The sequence below is a fragment of the Protopterus annectens genome, chromosome 7.part0, assembly GCF_019279795.1.
Source record: "Protopterus annectens isolate FY-2018-M chromosome 7.part0, PAN1.0, whole genome shotgun sequence".
Lineage (NCBI taxonomy): Eukaryota > Metazoa > Chordata > Ceratodontiformes > Protopteridae > Protopterus > Protopterus annectens.
In genome coordinates this window covers 1,120,886,109-1,120,907,409 of record NC_056739.1, presented here as the reverse complement: position 1 = coordinate 1,120,907,409, position 21,301 = coordinate 1,120,886,109, and the positions used below count along the sequence as shown (strand labels likewise).

The 21,301-nt window shown below is 42.7% G+C and overlaps 1 protein-coding gene across 1 annotated transcript in view; it reads right to left on the bottom strand.

Moving 5' to 3' along the window:
- The window catches only part of SPG11 (SPG11 vesicle trafficking associated, spatacsin), a 2,547,571-nt gene that overhangs the window by 146,861 nt on the left and 2,379,409 nt on the right, over positions 1 to 21,301 (bottom strand). Inside the window, exon 39 of the mRNA XM_044077700.1 lies at positions 3,797 to 3,948. Coding sequence (XP_043933635.1) covers positions 3,797 to 3,948 — 152 coding nt within the window. The remainder of the gene's footprint in view (positions 1 to 3,796; positions 3,949 to 21,301) is intronic.

The following is a 21,301-nucleotide window of genomic DNA, read 5'->3' as shown; positions in this document are numbered from 1 at the left end:
AATGCATATGAAATTCTCCAGGTACAACTAACACTAGGTAAGAGTGCAATCCAAATTGTAGCTTGCTACAGATCCCCCACCATGCCCCAAGATTCTCACTACACCTTTCTAAACATACTGGACAATATTAAGATACAACCAAACACCCTAATACTGGGTGATTTCAACTACCCTGCCATTAACTGGGAAAACTACTCTGGTACCAACACCTTTTCCCAATGGCTCTTGGAATTCATAAACTCCAACGCCCTGGATCAACTAATCCATTGTCCCACCAGGGGCTCCAATATCCTAGACCTGGTCATTACCAACATGGGAGACAGATGCTCCACACCAGTGGTCACCCCCTCATTGGTCAGGTCTGATCATAAGCTGCAAATCACCCTTGAAATCCACATCCCACCCCCACCCCCCAGTAAAGAATCCTCCGTAAAAAACTTCTCCAAAACCAACTTCATGCTACTCAAGTCAGAAGTGACAACTTCATGACACCCATACAGATGGGAGCTGAAAGTTCGACTGCTGAACCCTACACTAAGGCACTGTACGAGCACATCCACTCGTCCATGAATTGTGCCATCCCAGATAGAACCAAGACGCTCTCCTCCAAAAAAAGGAAGCCAATCTGGTGGTCCCTTGCCATAAACAAACTATACAACAGAAGAAAGAATCTATTGCAGAAAAAGAGTAAAATCCCAGGATGCAAAAAACTCCCTTACCAGCCTCAGTAAGAAGCTGAGATCCCTCATAAAATCCTCCAAAGCTAGTTACAAAAATAAAATTGCCAAAAATTCCAAAGACAACCACAAGGCATTCTATAGTTATGTCAAGAATCTAAATGGCAATGCTCAGATATGCTCTGAGCTACAACAGAATGGCATTAAATATACTGATCCAAGGATATTGCCAATATCCTGGCAGATCGATTTAGTGCAAACTTCACCCCCCTCTCACCCCCCTAAAGGGCCCATTTCAATACCAATAGATTGCCAAATTCCAGTAATCACGGCCACACAGGTAGAAACCGCACTCTCCAAAGCTAAGAAGTCAGCATCCATGGGATCAGATGACATCCCGGGCTGTGTGCTACATGAACTACAAAATTAACTGGCACCTCACCTAAGTGTCATGTTTAATCATAGCCTCACCTCAGGCTTCATGCCCACTGAGTGGTGCACAGCCACAGTTATCCCACTCCACATCCACCTTGGATCCTGGAAACTACCATCCCATCAGTCTGACGAGCCTGATCTGCAAGGGCATGGAACGCATTACCATGGAACTTATAAACAAGGACATTGGCAACCCTCAAACACTGGACCCCACTCAGTTTGGGTTTGTGAAGGGCCGATCTTGTCTCCTGTACCTGACTGACTTCTGCGAATCAGTCTCCAGAGCTTTGGACGAGGGTAAGGCGGTCCACACAACCTATCTGGACCTCGCCAAGGCCTTTGACACCATCCCCCACTCTGGAATCATAGATAAATTTACTAAGCTGGGCATAAATCCCTACGTCACTCGATGGGTTGCCAACTGTCTTACTAACAGAACCCAGACCGTAAAAGTAGCCAACTCCAAATCCAGCTCCAGAAAAGTGACAAGTGGAGTACCTCAGGGTTCAGTCCTGGGACCACTCTTGTTTGGCATCTACTTCTCGGAAGTACAGGCCAACACTAAGGGACTCTGGCTAACAAAGTTTGCAGATGACTGCAAACTGGGAGCCATTACTGAATCCCCAAATGATGTGGATATTCTACAAAAGGGCCTTACAGAAACAGATGCTTGGTACCAGAGCCATGGGCTCAAGCTTAATGCCAAGAAATGTATAGTTATCCCCTTTGGGAAAAAACATGTACCCATGAATTACCACATAGATGGCAGTACACTAAACACCGAAAGTGTGATGAGAGACTTAGGGACACAGGTGGTCAGTGGTCTCGCCTTCGATAACCACATCACCACAACAGTCAGGAAATCCTTCTATGTGGCACACCTCATCACTAAGGGCTTTTCATCCAGAAAAAAAGGACGTCATTGTCCCACTGTACTCATCCCTCATTAAACCCATTATAGAGTACAACGCCCAGTTTGGTATGTACCTCACATGACATCTGCAACAGCTGGAAAGGCCGCAGAAATACCTCACTAAAAGAATCACAGGCCTAAAGCAGATGCCCTATACTGACCGTCTCAAAGAACTCCAGCTATTCTCTCTGGCATATCGTCTACTCTGGGGCAATCTCTGCTTAACATACAAGACCATGTCAAACCCTGAGCTGTTGGACATGCTCCACTTAATGAAATCCCAATCCCTCAGAGCCACACGCTCCAGGGATCTAAACCTTGTCATCACAATGAACAAAACATGCTGGAGGGCTAGGTTCCTGACCCACAGACTCTCCATAATCTGGAATAGACTGCCCATACATGTCAAGCAGAGCACCTCCTTGGCGCTCTTCAAAAGGAATCTTGACGACTGGATGAGAGATAGGAAATTCCCCCCGGGGATCACGTCAGTAGCCCTGCTAGACAGGGGTCCAGGGAAGTAAATATTGTGGGAAGAAATATCCAGGGAATTGTTATGGCTAGGCTTGTATAGGCCCTAGGGCCGATAGCCTAGTACCAACCTATAAATTTATGAACATCCTGCCTATGCACACCCATTCTTGTATTACTCACTCTTACCTTGTGCTATACTCTAGAACTACCATCTCTTCATGTATTATTTTCTTACTTCTTCCTTTATTGTGTGCTCTTCATCTCTTATAACTTCTGTACGGTATATTCCCCATTTATGAACTTTCTGGAATTATTCTTTTTCCATACACCTGTACCTTCCCCAACCTACTTCTCATGTATCCCACTATGTAGCTCTGAAAGCTCATTCCTCACCCTCCACTTACATAATCCTTCTACCTCCCATACAACACATAGTACACTCTACTCTGCCTCTGTATTTCATGCCTCATTCTATACCTCACTTTCCTCTGTCATTTATTGCTTCCTCCTATTCTCTTTATACTCTCTGGATTACTCCACTATCATCCACAGCTGTCTTGTAAATATTTCACACACATTACAGGTTAAGATCTGGATACATAAATTCACTCACTCTAGCAGGCTGTCTGAGAATACTGTACCTGCTAGTTGCTAATATCAGCCTTTATAAAGTACTAATCTCACTCAACCCACTTAGGTTTACGTGCATATCAATGGCACTACACAATCTGTGTTGAATGTTTTCACTATCTGGTTTGTGCTTATTGTTCTGTTTGTTGTAGGTACACAACTGTCTTGTATTTTGACTGCAATTATAACTGAAACTTTTTTCCTATTTATGTTATAAATACAGTTATCTTGAATGTGTGCTTTTTCTCTTTGGGCTTCCACTGAAAATAGGGTCTAACCAGGAATCCAAGATAGTGGTAGCATAGGGAGACATCTTGCCAATATTCCAGAGAACAATCTGCTCTGAAAAGCATGATAGGACATGGAGAAAGGATTTCTACTATCCCACTTGATATAAACAAAATAATGTAGTGGAGTCAACACTTTCATGAGCACAGAAGGTCTGTTAGGAAGCATTTTTGTTAAAGAAAGAAAACTGTTGTCTTAACTGCTCTCCTTCACAGACATCTTTTCAGTTTTTTTTCTGTGGTGGAGACTACCACCTCTTCCATCAACAATTACTTTTACAGTTAAATAACTAAAGTACAAAGACATTATCTGACAGAAATATTCATTAATACTTCAGAAAAGTCATACCTTAATCTATGCAACATCAATAAGCACTTACTTTTTAGATATTTCTTCAAACAAAGAAGGTGTCAGTAACCTTTGTTGTTTAAATTCATCCAGATAAGCAAAGTCACCACGAATGACCACCTGCTGGTACAAAACTTCAGCCCAGTCTGGGATGTAGTCATATGCATCAGCGACAACAGAAACCTAGAAAAGTAATAATAAGACTCCTCTAAATTCTGTAGCTTGATAAGCCAATTCAGCAGTTTACAGCAGCAACAATGTAAAACATGGAATACAACTGTATTACTGAACCTACTATCTGCTAACACTTTATAGCATGCTGGTATCTACCACCTTTACTTTAATCAAGTTTAAGATCAGTTTTACATCAACCATGTGACTTCTTTATCCAGTAGGGATGATGGTCCCCTTTTTTATTACAAAGGTTGTATACAAATCAATGCTTTACATTAGCTTCTCAAACAGTTTTCATTCTGCTTCCTACTTTTCAGTGCAACTTTTCTATGATGTGATTAAAAAGAAAAAGGAAAAAAAAAAGACACCAAAAGCTCATACATCAGGCAGGAAAAGTCTTTCATCACAGTCTATAAACATGAATGGTGTCAAAAAGAAACATTTACTTATGTATGTATGTCTGTACATTTGCCATGTATCATTGTACTATTTGAAAACACAGCCTAGGTGAATACAATAACTTAAGATAAGAAAAGTGCAGTTTTACACCAAAGAGGTTGCAGAGAAGCAAGTACTCAAATTGTGTACAGATTACATACGATAAGACAAGACCAGAGACATTGTGGAAAATGAAATATTCGAGAGTATGTATACACTGCATAAATGTAGGGAACTGTAGTGTTGTCAGTTGAGGCAGATTGCATCTTAGTATACAGATGACAATTCAAGGGAATATAGCAAGTGAGAAGCCTCCTAGGAGAGGAAAAAGGGACAGGAAAAAAAGGACATGAAGTGAACAACAGTGGGGAGGGGAGGTAGAGATTCAGGAGAGGAAGATAGGATTATGATAAGATGTTAATCAGTCTAAGTGGGGGTGGCAAGTGTAGAGTAATATTAAAGGAGTGATAAGATAGCAGAGTTTTAGTAGAGTTTATGTAATGTGTCTCGTTTGAGGGCATCTTTGTGGTTTCAGTGTAATCATAAAGCATCACAGTTTTGGAGCTAGATTACAAAATACATGGTTTGTGCACTAGAATTTTGTTTTGTGAGCTTGTAAGGCTTTATAGGTTTCTGAGATTTTATCAAAGGATTTCAAGTGAAGAATTTATCTGTGAGTGGAGATGATGTTTCTGGAGAGACGGGCGTGTAATGCACTGAACCTAGATGGATATTTGCTCTCTGCTGTATTAGAAGCCTTTAGCTTTGAAGTGAGTCAGTCAGTGGTGCTCTTTGGGAGGACAGTTAGTGACAAAGCTACAGATTTTACTGGAGATTACTTGCACGGAGAAAGTGTTTTTCTTGAGGTTGCAGCTATTATGGGCAATACATATTCCAGCTGAGATGACATCATTCTTTTACCTGGCTGAGTAGAGAGCAGTCATGGTGATACAGAGAGGAGATTAAAGGAATTATTGTGCATTATGCCCATGCCATTTTTGTTTTTATTTCTGTCTAGTCTGAGTATGCTCTAACCTGGTGGTAAAGTTTCTTTATCTTTCATTTCTTGTGTCAACCATAATTCATTAACTACAAGGATATAAGTGGAACGGTAGCTATGAAAGCATGACATTCTGGTATGTTGCTGTAAATACTTCTGAAGTTTACATTAAAGAGGTGTAAGCAAGAGGGATTTATAGGTTGACAGACTGTAGAGGAGGTGGGAGTGCTAAAGGGTAAAGAAGTACTGTGTGGTGGATCTGGGTTCAAATGGACATCCCCACAATGACGTGGAAAGTTGTGGAAATAAAAGTAAGTTTGGAGCCGCATACATTTAATTTGGAGTTTTTGTCCTACTTTTGGGAGTACTAGATTTTAACAGTGGTGGTTGATCCTGAAAAGGTAATAGTTTAGTAACAACTGAAAAGTAGTGGCAGTAAGTTCTGTCTGGGAGTCTGGAGATGGCAGATAATGCATTGATGCTTCTGTTAGAAAGGTGAGCAAGAAGTATTAAATTAATGGTGGTAGCAAGAATATGGGAGTAGCATTGTAGAGAATGGTCAGACTGTAAAGGGGGAGTAAGCAGGTGTTTTCTAAGGAATTAACTGGGATGCAGATGAATGATGTGTTATCATACCTCTCAACTGTCCAGATTTTCTCAGAATGTGTAGATTTTTACCTCATATTTTAGTCTGTTCCTTATAAAATTTGTGGTTTTCTGGAAAATCACTGAGGATTAAAGTCACTAAATAATGGCATACATTTGAGGTTCAGACTTCATATCCTTCAGAAAAAGCATGCTAGCACAAATCCTGTTATTCTAGCAACTTTCTAAATTTATAAGTGCACCATTTAAAAGCTGTCCCTATTTGAAGGCCTTTGTCCTCCCATGATTTTAGAGTTTGTCCAGATCTCTTGTGCTAAGAGGTTGAGAGGTATGTCTGTTCTGGTTTAGTCTATTAAGAAATTAGCTGTGATTAGCAGTGCTTACCATTTGGGTAATAAACTGAGTGGAAGGGAGTGAGAGCATGAGACAGGATACTGAAAAGCAGTTTTGAGTTACACAACGTTTGAACGTTTGAGCAACGTTTAAGTTTTGGTACTTGTTATGCAGGTGCTTGCTGCTGTAACAAGTGAGGATAAGGGAAGGGCAAGTGGGTGCGAAACTACTGGCATAAAGTTGAGGAGGCAGTGGTGGCTTGAGAATTGGGGGTGGAAGGGGTGCAAATCAGTACATGCACTAAAAGGGAAGAGGTTAGAGAAAAACGTCTTCTAACAAAATGCAACTAAAGATGCAACAATGCATGCAAATAAAAGTAAGCAATTTCACATCTTTGCGAAAAAGTGTCTACATAAATGTGTTTATACATCATATAAGTCAAAAAAGAATTTGCTGGCAGTGTAAGCAAGGAGAGAAGGGTAAGTGGGGCATATATTTTGGGACTGTAATGAGCTGACATAAAACGGTGCAGTGTGGCATAAATATAATGCTACCACAGTGAACTTTAAATATTACAGAAAGTACTAAAGGAATGGCCTGAAAGAATCTAAATAGCTGTAGTTTGGATTCATGGGTTTATGCACGTAAATTATAGGGGGCTTTGGTAGAGGGCACTACTCGCAGCTGAAGTGGTTTGCAAAAGACTGCTTAAGCTGTTAATGAGGAGGAACAAGTACACAAGCAATCATCCATCATGGAATTACACATTTCTTTTTGCTGAAGGTGGCAGTACACATTTGAGATGAAAAGTTGTAAAACAGGCAGATTTTCTTTATAGAAGATAATATGGATGTGGTTATTTTATGGGATAATCACCTGGGGAAGTGCTGGGGATGTTTGTCATAACTTGTGTAACATATTATTAGCTTCAAGGCACAGCATATTTAAGGCATGGACAATGCCACTTCTGACTCACTCACCAAGAAGTTGCAATCAAACACATCCTGTTCAGGAAATAGTGTGTGTGCGTAAACAAGTCTATAGTATATTCTCGAAAGCAGACAATGTCGAATCTGACATTGTCGGCACGAGAATATTGAACGCTCAGAATCTCGAGCATGTAAACAGAAATCTCCGTAAAGGGAGATTTCCGTTTACTGCAATGTAGTGCAGTCTTGGAGTTGGTATATTTAAGTAGCAGGGGGTGTGGGGGGTGCAGGGGGGCTTGCCCCCCTGCTTAAACCCATAACGGCACTTTGTTCTTTTTTGTTTTTGTCTTTTTAGATGCTCAAGATTCTGAGCGTTTGATATTCTCGTTTCGACATTGTCTGCTTTTGAGAATATAATATAGACCCGCGTAAACAGCTCCTTTTTAACTATTTGCTGAAAAACAATTATATGTTCTGTGCAACTTTTTCACATTTCATTTCTGAAAAATAATCACATTAGCTTTAGTTCAGTATAGCTTTTTCACACTCCATACTTGCCAAGTAATTGTGCTGAGTAAACTTTTGATACTAACCCTGAAAAGAGATGGGCTTCTACAATGATCTTGGCTACTATTTTGTTTATAGTTAAGGGGGTCCTTCCCTATTCAGAGACAAAGTACTTTTTGGCATCTCCCTCACCACTTCATATTCAAGGCTGATGTTCAAGAGACAGGCATCATATATGCAACGGAGGGGGGGGGGGATTTTAGGTATGCAGGTCTGTGGGAAACAAACAGAGGCAGAACTTGCATGTGATATCATACGCACCACCACACAAGGCAGCACACTTATTTCAGCCCCCTAAGTCTACTGAACAAATAGTAGACTGCTTCTCAACTGGGTTATAACTACCGGACTCCACCATGAAGTGTCCACTGCATCCAGAATTTAAATCTCTCCCCACCAAGATTGGCAATCTGGTGCTAGCTGCTCATTCCCACCCCGCTGCCCTAATTCTCCAGTGCTCAAGCCACTAACTGAATTCTGTTAATTTGGGTTCTAATCAGTTCTAGCATTCTGTGCCATGGAGAAGGGGGTCATACTGCTATTTCTGATAATGAATATTCCACTTTATTAGATTCATTCTACAATGTAAAGTATTCATGCCACTGGGCAGTACAGTGGTGTACTGGTTAGTATTATTACCTCACAGCTCTTAGTACGTCAACTCTGTTCCTAGGCTGGGTGCCCTCAGTGAAGAATCTACATATCATCTCCATGACTATGGATTTTCATTAAGTATCTCAGTTTCCTCCCACATCCCAAAGACATGACAGCAGGTGAACTGGAGAGCCTATAAACTGCTTACAAACAAGAGTGAGAGTAAATGTGCACATGTTCTGAGATTAAATGGCATCTCATACAGGGCTCGTTCTCTGACTTACGCCCACTGCTTGACAGGATAGGCTTTTGTTCCACTGAACCTGAGTGGCAGAAAAGTGGGTGCAGACTAATGATAAACTTATTGAAAATCCAAATGATTCCATTTCTCTAAAAATCTTTGTAAAGGACAATGCAAAATGTCTAGATCTTGAGACAATTAAGGAAACAAAATTATTAGGATCTTCTTGTATAAGATTTCTTGGTCACCTCAGTAATGTGTCCAGGAAGTGCAGTTTTCTTGCATTAGATGTCTTGGTCACCACAGTAATGCCTACAGCAAGAGCTAAACAAGGTATTCCTAGTATTTCAGTACTGGGAAGCATTACATGAAATTCAGTGGACAGACAGGAACTACAACCTGGATCCTTCTGATGCAATGTGCAGTATTCATTTTTTTCTTTCTTTCTGTAAAAGATTTCTAGTTTATAATAAAGCTAGGTGATCCTCCAAATATTGACAGAGGTTCTAGGCAGATCTAAACTCTGGGATGGAGTTTGCTTAAAGAGAGGGCAGAGAAGAAACACAGTCCCAACTGTTCCCTATCTGTGGCTTGGCCCTGATGACCCCCCTCCCCTCAGCTTCCTGTTCAGATTTTATTGCCATCTTCCCTTCTGCCTGTTCTCATTATAATGGTGATGGGATACAGGGCAGTGATTGGAGAGCTACTTCCTGTTCTACATGAATATGGATGGACAGAAAAGCTGTTTAACCAATTCCACAGTTTTACCCATCTCCTCCAGTTTTTTTAAATATTTTATGGGGGGGGTGCTAAAAAGCAATTCTACGTCCAGTGGTGTACTTAATAGCTGTGCCTTCACATCCTCTGGTAGGAGCTGTATCCTTAGCAAACAAAGTCTAGTAATCACCAGTCTTGTGGCAGCAGCCTTGGATACTGCAGATTCAGCATGTCCACCACTTAAGTGCAATATTTAAACACTGCTCCCACTGAACAAGTTCGATTAATTTTGCCTTCAGAGTTGTGTCACCAAGCTCTCCAAGCATGTCTGTCAACCACTGTCAACCAGTCCATCTTGATATTTAAACATAGGAGTCTAAAAATTCAAAGCTCTGTAGGCCAGGGATGGTGATATATAAACCTTCCCAAAACAGTCAGAGAGAGTTCAGTTGTGTAAAAATTTTACCATAACAGTAGATGTCCTTCTCTTCACTGTTGCAGTACTCCTAGCGAAAGAGATCTCTTGCCTAGGATAGGCCGTCTGCCCAGTATGCCAAAGCCTTTAGTGTTTACAAGCATCATACGTTACATGTATACTCCCAGAGTAGGGTGTAGTGCATAACAGTAATGTATGGAGACGCACTTCAGAACTGAAAAGCCCCAGGAGGAACAGAATGGCCCTAGGGACCAGAAGAAACGTGCATACAGGAGGAGGAAAAAGAAAATAATCCTTAGCCAAGACGGTAAGAAGAATAGGGCAAAGTAGAGGGGGTAGAAGGGAGGGATTGTATATTGCAACATTGAAGAGAAGGACATCTACTGTTATGATAAGATTTTACACAACTGTACAATGTCCTTCCATATCACTGTTGCAGTACTCCTTATGTAAGGGAGAGTACAAAAGCTCAAGAGGAAGCCTGTAAGGAGGAAGACACTGAACAGCCCTCTATAAACCCACACAAGATAGCTCTGGCAAAGCCAGCTCTAGCTCTGGAAATAACATCCAACTTGTAATGTTCAGTGAAGGTATCGACAGAAGTCCAAGTAGCAGCTTTAAGGATGAAATCTGCATCCAGTCCAATGAAAAAGGCACCAGAAAGAGCAACAGCTCTGGTAGACTGAGCCTTTACAAAAGGGGAAAGACATTTACCAAAAAGAACAACAAAAAGAAAAGGCAACCCACAGACCTGCAATGAAAGGAAACTGAAAGCTGCTCAGATTTGAGAATAGCCTTAGTCTTATCCAAATAATACCTGAAAACCTTCTCACTGGCAGGAAATGGAAAAAAGGAAGACAAATTAATAGCAGATTAAGAGACAACTCATTGGCCACTTTGGGCATAAAAGAAGGATTAGTACGAACAGATACCATGCTCCTGTGAAAAACTAAAAAAGGAAGAACAGCCACGAGAGCCTGACACTCAAGATACTCTCTTAGCTGAAGTAAAGGCTAAAATGAAGAACAGTCTTCCAAGTACAATATTATAAGGGAGCTATGGAAGCAGGCTCAAAAGGAGCCTTAGTCAAAACTGAGATCCAAGGAAGGCAAAATATGCTTCCTAGGAGGCCTGATATGAAGTACAATGCCTTTAAGAAATTGTTTGATCTCAAATCTAGAGGCCAGAGGAAGATCTAAGGGCAGACAAGTAGAAATTGCTGATAGGAGTACTTTAACTGAAGAACATGCCAACCCAGCATGGAGCAGATCACACAAACAAGACAGAACCATAGGAACCTGCAATGAAAAGGGATCCTGGTTTCAAGAGAGGCACCAGATAGAAAATCTCTTCCATTTAGACAAATATGATTTTCTGGTAGTAGTGGGTTTCTTGGCCTCCTGCAGGACATGAAGCACTTCCTCAGAAAATAATTGTCTAAATGGGATGAAAACCTTATCACCTACAGCATCAAATGAAGAATGGACAAGTAAGGATGGATAAGAGACCCCTTTGCCTTGTGAGAAGAGTCCACTTTCTAAGCCAGAGGGCTTGGGACTCTGGAAGAGAACAGTAGTTGTCTGTTCAGAGGGGAGGCAAAAAGATCTACCTGAGGAATACCCCACCGATGGACAATGTCCAGAAACACACCTCTGTGAAGCATCCATTCATGAGCCTGTGTGCTGGACCTGCTCAAAGAGTCTTCCACTACTATATTGTGCCCTGAGGGAATGTAGACAGTCTGAAGAGTCACTTGATACTTGAGAGCTAGATCCCAGACCTGAAAAGCCAGCCTGCAAAGAAGTTAGGACCGCATACACCTTTGATTGTTAACATACCACATCACTGAAGTACTGTCTGTGAAAACTTTGAAAGGGCTAGGAGAAAGGAGGACATGAAACAACTGAAGAACTAGAAGTAGAGCTCTCATCTTCTTGATGTTGATGTGGTCTAACCTCGGATGAGGAGGCCAGAGACCATGGACCCTGAGACAGCCAAAGGAAGCTCCCCAACCTGTCTGAGGCATCTAAAAAGAGCTCTTGAGTTGGAACTGGAGGCTGGAAAGGAAACCCCTGGATGAGAGAAAGCTCATGAAGCCACCACTGAAACTCGAGCTTGAGATTGAGACAGGGAAGGAAGGGAATTAGGAAGGTCAGGGGTGACTGTGTTGAAGCCACACACATTTGAGGTATCACTGAAACTTTCTCATATGGAGCCTGGCCAGAGGCAGCATAGGAATGGTGATGACTATGAACCTGGGAAGTCTGTCGCCACGACTGAAGCCAGAGAAAGAAGAGGCTGGAGAAATACAATAAGAAATAGGGCCTTGGGGCAAGCAAGCATGTAAGCATCAGAATGGTCTGGATCCTGTAACCAAGGAAAACATGTTTCTGAGAATGAGTCAAGACTGATTTTTGAAAATTTATGATGAACCCCAGACTTTCCAGCAAGGAAATAGTAAACTGGAATATCCTTGGGGCAGTGAAGATCTGAAAATGCAAGGAACAAACAGAGAACTGCAAAAACTTCCTGAAAAAGGGATGCATGGAGATGTGAAGGTAGGCATACTTGAGATCCGGAAAGACCAGAACTGCCTGGGGAATAAGAAGATTTTAGTAAAGTTTAAAGAGATGACATCTGAAAGCAGGGGACCTTCAGAAAGGTGATGAGCTGGGAAAGGTCCAGAATTGCCTTCCTTCCTGGGAACCAGGAACATTCTGGGATAAAAACCCTTCCCAGGCAGGGGGCACAACCTAAATAGTGTCCCGGGCCAACAAAGAGTGACTCACCTCTGGAAAGAGAGGAAGCCATTCTTGAGGAGATTGACAGATGCCCAGAAAGGGAGGAAGATATTTCCAAACCATAAAATATCCTTGCCAGATGATGGACAGAATCCAAGAGTCTGTTGTGATCCTGAACCAATTCAGAAGGGCCAGGGAAAGATGAAGGGACAACGGAACCTGGTTGAGGGAAAAGGGAACCAAATCATCAAATGGAACCTGGCTTGTCCTGAAAAGGAGGTTTATAAGAAAAGTACAGTTGTGTACACTTACCATAAATGTAGATGTTCGAGTGTATTTACTGTTGCAGTCATCACACATGGTTATCTGCCCTCAGTCGGCTCAAATACCAGAGTCTTAGTATTTCTGCTTCAGATGCTGTCGCTTCTTCCATGACGTCAGGTCGTCAGGGGTATAAAACAGGCAGCTGACGCCATTACATCAGTTGTTCTTGCCCCAAATGTCAGGAGCCCCCCAAATAGGGAGCTAGTATATGGTGGGAAACACCACCAGTAAAAAGTAAATACCAAATGCCATTAGTAATGGCCATAGAGAGGAGAGGTAGAAAGATAAGAGAACGCCAGGGGGCTGGAGGAAGGGGAAACCAGGACTGCAACAGTGAATACACTCGAACATCTACTAAGTGTACACAACTGTAATATGTTCTTCGTGTTTCACTGTTGCAGTCATCACAACTGGGTTGATTCCCAAAGCTGAGAAAGGGTGGAGTCAGTCAATAAGTGTTAGGGCTGGCTAGTAGGCCTTGCAAGGCTGCTGTAGCAAATCCAGCCCTGGATTTAGAAAATATAGCCAAGTGGTAGTGCTTGGTGAAGGTGTGTACAGAACTCCAGGGTGCAGCTTCCAGAATAACCCTGGTAGGGACTCCCCTGAGAAATGCTGTAGAAGTGGAAGTAGCCCTAGTGGAATGTAGTCTGATCCCCTATGGGGTAGGTTTTCCATGGTGCTTGTAGCAGAAATGGATACAGTGTGCTATCCATTTGGAAATTGTTTGTTTTGAAATGGCCTTAGCCTCCCTCTGCCCCTGTAGCAAAGCTGACTAGCACCTGGTCAGATTTTCTGAATGGCTTAGTCCTGTCAAGGTAGAACCTGAGCTGTCTGTGCACGTCCAAGGAGTGCAAGATCCTTTCCTCTTTATTTTGAGGGTTAGGGAAGAAGGTTGGCAAATGGATGGATTGGTTTAGAGCCACACTGGACACCACCTTAGGCATAAAGGACGGGTTAGTCTTGAGGGAAACCCTGTCAGCATGGAAAATAATGAAGGGTGCCACAGTCATTACTGCCTGTAACTCAGACACTCTTCTTGCTGAAGTTATGGCTAAAAGCAAGGCTGTTTTCCAAGAGAGGAATTTTAGCTCTGCTGAGGCAGCAGGTTCAAAAGGGGGAAGCGTGAGTTTTTCCAGTACAAAGTTAAGGTACCAAGCAGGGGTGGGTGCTCTCCTAGGGGGCCTTAAGTTGTTAGCCCCTCTCAGGAACTGTTTGATGAGAGGGTGGGAAAATAGAGGTGACTCAGTATTATAATGAGCTGAGATGGCAGGGGCACGAATCTTAGTGGAGGAGAAGGATAGGCCTCTGTGGAGTAGCTCTGCTAGGTAATCCAGGATTAGAGGTAAGGAGGGCACTGCTGTGTCCTTCCCTTGAGACTGATTCCAAGAACAATATCTTTTCCACTTTTCAGCACAGGATTTCCTAGTACTAGGCCTTCTGGCTTCAAGAATGACATCCAGCACTTGTTTGCTGAGGGTTGCTGGTGGGGTATTCAAGGGATAAGCCAGGCTGCAAGGTTTAGGGTTTGCAAATGTGGATGCAAAATCTGTCCCTCCTGCTGAGACAGCAGGGTAGGAGTCTGGTGAAGGTGCCAGGGTGTCACTGTTGTCAGGCTGCATAAGAGTGGATACCAGTGTTGGCGTGGCCAGTCTGGGGCAATAAGACTTGCCCTTGGCCTGTCCTGTTTTATCTTGTGTAGTATTCTTTAGAGAAGGGGCAGAGGTGGAAAGGCATAAATTGAGAGGTTTTCCCATTGAAAGGATAGGGCCATTCACCTTCCAGGCCCTGATGTGAGGGTTCCTGGTGCAGTATTTGTTCAACTGGTGGTTCTTGGGGGAGGCAAAGAGGTCCACCTCCAGTGCCCCCCCCCATCTCTGGATCAAAAGGTTGAAGGTGTTGGGCTCCAATTTCCACTCATATGGGTCTAGGAGATTTCTGCTTAAGTCATCTCCCAGTGAATTTTGTTTGTCTGGCAGGAATTGAGCTTGTAGATGCACTTGGTTGCTCAAGGCTGTGTTCCACAGGGCCATGGCTAACCTGCAGAGTGGCTAAGAATGGGTTGCCCCTGCTTGTTTATGTACCTCATAACTGTGGTGGTCTCTTTTTTTATAAGCAGTTGTCCTGGAAGGATTAGGTATTTGAAGGCTGTCAGAGCATTCTGTACAGCTAGCATCTCTTTTTGATTGATGTGCAGGAGAATCTGCCCTGGGCTCCAGTGGCCCTGAATACATTTGCCTGCCATGTGTGCCCCCCCATGCATAGTCTGACGCATCTGTTGTCAGGGTTTGGGCGGTGAGGGGTTGAGTGAAAGGCAGTCCCTTGTTGTGGTTGCATGCTTCTGCCCACCAAAGAAACTCTGCCCTTAGACAAGGTATGATAGGAATGACTGTTTCCAGGTCCTGAGAATGTTGGCACCAAAGACTTTTTAAATACCATTGAAGTTTCCTCATATGCAGTCTTGCATATGGAATTAGCAGAATACCTGAAGCCATGAACCGTAGGTCTTGCAGTATCTTTCTTGCAGATAGCTGGGTTCTGGCGGCCACTTGTTTGAAGTAGTTTGTCAGATAGACCTGTTTTTCTGAAGTGAGAAATGCCATCTGGGAAGTTGTGTCCAAGCTTGCTCCCAGGAATACAATTTTTTGTCTGGGTACCAGTTGTGATTTCTTTTCGTTGATGGTGTACCCCAATGAAGTGAGAAGGCTTTTTACAAATGCCAGGTGCTGAAGTAGCAATTCCTGACTGTCCGCCTGAATCAGGCAGTCATCCAAGTATGGGTAAATTTGGATATTTCTCTGCCTGCGGTATGCAATGGCTGGAGCCAGGCACTTTGTGAATACTCTGGGCACAGTAGATAAGTCAAAGGGAAGTGCAGAGAACTGATAGTGCATAGAACCTGCCCTGAAATGTAGATATTTCTTGCATGACTCCCTTATGGGGATGTGCAGATAAGCTTCTTTTAAGTCTAGAGTGACTAACCAGGCATCCTTGACTAGCATAGGGAGAAGCTGTTGCAGGGTAAGCATCTTGAATTTTGGGGCCACCAGAAAGGTGTTGAAAATTGAAAGATCCAGGATTGGGTGACAAGAGCCCTCTTTTCTGGGCACCAGGAACAGTCTGGAGTAGAAACCCTGACCCCTTTGTTCTACTGGAACAGGTTGAATAGCTCTGATATTGAGCAGTGAAAGTACTTGCTTTTGACACTCTGCCCACTGGTTTGGAGGAAGGTCTGGAAACCCGCTTGGGGTTGGCAGTGAATAGAAGTAGAATGTGTACCCCTGGGATACAATGTTTACGATCCATTGGTCCTGAGTAATGGACATCCAAGTTTTTTGCATGAAGGGCAAGTTTTCCTCCTAGGGGCACAAGTAATTGGGCAGGGCTGGGAAGGATAACTGAAAAGTCATTGTGAAGTTTTTCCATAAGGGGGTGGCTTACTGCTCCCTGTTTTAGAGGTGGGGGCACTCCACTGTTTAGATATCTGCATACCCTAAGACTGTAGTTTGGGTAGCCTGTTTCCCTTGGGTCTGGTCTGGGAAGGGCTGAAAAGGACCAATTTTTTGAAGGCCAATGCCTACTGAATCTAGGTGGTTGCACTTGTAAGAATTTTTTGACAGTCTGCACAGATTTAGCTTTTTCTTCCATCTTTTTAAGAACTTCTGCTTTGTTGCCAAACAAACAGTCCTTATTTAAAGGAGTATCTAGTAACTTCGATTTGACATGATCTGGCAAGGTTTGTTCCTTCAGCCAAGCATGCCTTCTCAGTAAAGACCTAGTGACTGCAGCCCTGCAAGATGCTTCTAGGGCATCAAAGCCACACTGCAAAGCATGCTTACTAACTTGGTTTGCAGAATGCATTAGCGCTTGTAAATCTTTATTTCTGCACAATCTGGAAATAATACAATTTTTTGTTTAATTAGTTCCATATTATGTTGCTGGTACTTGAACATGTGAAACTGGCAATTCAATGCCCTGATGGCAAGAGTTGCAGAGGTATATACCTTCTTACCCCATCTGTCTAAAGCTCTGGAATCCCTGTCCGAAGGGGTAGGATTTTTGGCTGTAGTAGCCTTAATACATTTAGGTCCCTGGGAAATGGTCTATGAATCCGCAGTAGGATTCTTGAAGAAAAATTTGTGGGAATCAGGTACTCTGTAATACCGGTCAGGTTTCCTAGGGGCGGGGGGCAAAGTATCTGGAGTAAGACTGGATTCCATAAAAACATCATCTGCAACATTCAGGACAGGGGGGTATAGCTAGAGGCCTGTACTAAGGCAACTCTAAAAATTCTCTGAGTCTCTTTTTTGGACTGAGGGTAGTCTTAGCATTCCCAGTGGAAATGCACTCTCAAGGTATGCAAGGTTTCACCAAAAGAAAAATCCTCTGGAGGGGAGGCAGACGGAATGGATTTCTCTTCATCTGAATCCTCATAGGCTGATAAGGGCATGTGCTGACTATCAGATGGGTCAGAGTCATTGGACTCCTGGTCTGTAGAATCAGAAGGAAACTCAATTTTTGTCTCTTAGCAGGGGAAGGCTGGCTTCCCCTAATTAGGGTAATAAGGTCTTCAGCCATTCTGAGCATTTGTTTTTGTGGCATGGGAACTTGAGCATGCACTTTGGTCATCAGTTTTCTAGGCGTAGTGCATTCTACGGGCCTAAGAACTTCAGTAGTTTTAGCTAAACACAAAGTTGTCAGTTTGATTCGAACATCAGTAGGATGGAATACACCCTCAGAAGCCAGTGCCTAGACAGCAGCTCCGGACCCATCCAAGGTAGAGACATCCACAGGTTTCATAGTTGAAGAAGCATCTTGTGACATACCGGACACCGAATGGGTCTCAGCAGAGACCTGCAAATCCAAAGAAGTGGGCATCAGGGGCTGCAAAGGCACCTCACTCAGTACAGGTGGACTAGCAACTAGCTTAATGGAAGCATCAGCAGTTTTGGACCTAGGCAGTCTGTCTCTGTCTTTACCTTTACGTTTTTTGGATGATCGATAGTCGGATGGCTTATCAAAGCCATTTCAGAATACGGAGAACGAGAGCGAAAGAATTCAGCGACAAAGATAGCCCGATGATGAATGGTTTGGGCGTTAAACAAGGTACAAAACCGACAGCGAGGGACGTTGTGGTCTGGGCCTAAACAGGTGACGCAGTAAGAATGAAAATCTCTGTGAGGTAATTGCTTTCCACAGGCAAAACAATTGTTAACTTTTTCTGATATCGATTAGAGCAAGATAAAAGGATCCCCAACGGGGTACTTAGCTTTAGAAGACTTCAGGATTATAAACTCGAAAATGAAAATTTCAGGTAGCAGCCGACCGGCACTTGCGAACTGCTTCTTTTTCGGTCTTCTCCTCGGCAAGAAAGACTGATGCAATGGCGTCGGCTGCCTGTTTTATACCCCTGACGACCTGACGTCATGGAAGAAGCGACAGCATCCGACGCAAAAATACTAAGACTGATATTCAGGCCGACTGATGGCTACCTGCAGGCAGATAACCCAAGTGTGATGACTGCAACAGTGAAACATGAAGAACATCAGGGGTCTGGTATTGATTTAGCAGGAGGTACACTTCTAGAAGCCTTTTTACCCCTGCGCAGAGGGTGAGACTGTCTGTGAACAAAAGGAAATTTGGAAGGATAATTTTTCTGAAACATAAGGATAGGAAAAGCAAAAATACTTTTTGACTCCTGCAAGGCTTTTCCCTTATCCTGGAGGGATTTAAAAAGTTCAGCAGCAGCAGAGCCAAAAAGATTTTTATATCCAGAGGAACAGCCAATAATTTGGCTTTAATGTCATCAGGCAAAGCCTTAAGTCAAAGCCAAGAGTAATGCCTCATAACAGAATCAAATGCAGCAGACCTGGAATAAGCATCAGCTGCATCATAACTGCACTTGATAGAGCAGTGAGCCACTTGAGAAGTAGAAATCAAAGAGGAAAGAGCCAAAGCATTCCCATCAGAAACAGGAAGGTCAAAAACAGCCTGAGAAACCCGAGAAAGGAGGGCTAAAAATACTGGTCATATGAGTCTGGTAATTAATAGCCCTAAAAGCCAGGGCAGCAGTGGTAGACCTTTTTAGCAAACCTCTCCTTAGCCCTACTGTCCTCATCTAAGGAAGCAACTTAGTAGAGGGCAACAGCTTGGAAGGTTTATCAGAGGAGACAAATACCACTGAAGGATCAGCAGAAGGGCATTTAAACAGAAATTTACAATCATCAGGAGGGCAGCCAGAACTGGAGGTAAAGGACTAGACTTTAGAGAATCCATCTGAAGGAGTTCATATCAGAAACCTGAGAACAGTCTCTCTTAAAGAACCCCATCATATGGGAAATACTGTCCCCAAAGGAGAGTTCCTCTAAAGGGGAATCTGGACTGATGAAATCTCTTCCTCAGACCCTAGGTCCAAGGGGAAAGAGATCTGAGAGAAGTAGGCTAAGGACTCTTCCTCAGAATCATGATCCTCATCAGAGGAATCCTGCTCCTTAGATCTGTTAAGAGGTGTAGTGGGCCAGGGAGTGACAGGCACAGAGACCCCTTGAGGAGGCTTTAAAGCATTAAACAACCCTTGAGTAAAATCCTGCCATTCTTGTTAGGGACCCTTAACTGCAGGGGAAATATATTTGTTTTTCTGTTTCTTTTTCTGCAGGACATCCATACAAAAAACTATAGGAAGGTTAGATCCTTGTCGGCACTCTATAAGCGTAGTATGAATCTCCTTCTGTACTAACATCTGTGGTATCCCTCTCAGTCCCTCATATATAATCAGCCAAGGTTCCCTCTCAATGTCTGGAACAACCGTTTCAAAAGTCTCAGAGGAACATTAGAGAAGTCAGATCCACGTCAGCCTCCAATGGGGTCGCAGCAGAGGAATCTAAAACAACTGGACAATCCCCTGGGCTTTTACCAGCCTCAAGAGATACATATGTGGGAGTCTGGACAGCAACTGTATCAGACCTGAGTTTTTTGATCTTTTTCTTGGCTGGTGGGTGACCCTCAGGATTAGAAGATTCCTCCACATTACCTTCAGCCAACAATGTCAGACGTTAGTTTTCAAGGTAAACAGAGTAGAAGAGGTGACTATAAATGGTCTTGGGGATAAATGCTTGGCAGACAGATTGCTGCATATAGTCGTAAGAAGCACCCAAACAGAAGTGACACTGTTTGTGACGATCCTTATGGGGAATCTGCCTCACACACTAACATTTCCCTTTCTGGACGACATGTAAACAAACACTAAAATAAAAGAGAGATGAGGAAGACCCCAATGGGGCACTTATCTTAAAACATCACAGTAAAGAGCACAAAATAAGGGTGTTCAGACCGATGTTCAATGATTGCATTCACAGTGGAAGCAAAGTTCTGAAGTGTGTGCATCCGTACATCACCTTTATACCCTATGCCTTGCGCAGGGAGCACACATATGACATGCAACATCTGTAAACACTAAAGCCTTTGGTATACTGTTCGTACATTGGGCTATCCATGGGAGGAGATCCCTTATGTAAGGAATACTACAACAATAATGTGGAATTACATCTTGCTTTACCAGTGACTGGGAAGAGTAATTTTTCAGAGGCTGATGCTGATTTAGACCCCTTTGCAGCACCCACTGACATCACTGCTGGATATGTTACTGCATTTTTATACACAAGCTTAAAAAGATCATGGACTCTGTAAAAACAGGCTTTTTGGGAGCAAGGATTTAGGAGTATGGTTCTAGTGATGCCATATTAAAAGCATGCTGAAGAACTGGCAGAATATCCAATTGCTTTGGATCTGCCAAGCCCAAAAGATCAACATATCTTTTTTGGGGAGTATTAAAAACCTCTCTTGCCTCCCATTTTAAGTGGGTCTTCATTAAAGATTGGATTTTGCCAACTATGATATCTTCTGCTACAGAATTAAAAGACAGGTTGTCTTCATTAACCACAGCATCATCATCTCAACTTTGCAGTTTGAGCATCTCAACTTTGCAGTTCGGGCATCCTCTCTGACTAATGTAATAGTGATATTTGCCCTCCCTGATGTGACCATAAAACAGATGTCAGAGTCAGCCAATGGAAACTGGTGCCAAACAAGACTTACAGGTGTGTGCCGCTTAACATCCTTCCGCACAACATCCGACCACATGTACATCCATACTATACTAAGCAGACATAAATGTGATCAGCCGTTGTGCTGACAGACGTTAAGTGAAGCAGAATACAAATTATACGGTATAAGTTTTATATATATATATATATATATATATATATATATATATATATATATATATATATATATATATATATATATATATATATATATATATATATATATATAGGGTCTATATCAATAATTCGAAGTAGTAAAATGTCGAACGTAAAAATGTCGAACCCACAACATCGAATGATGAAAATAGCGAAGCCCCGGAACATCGAAATCTTACCT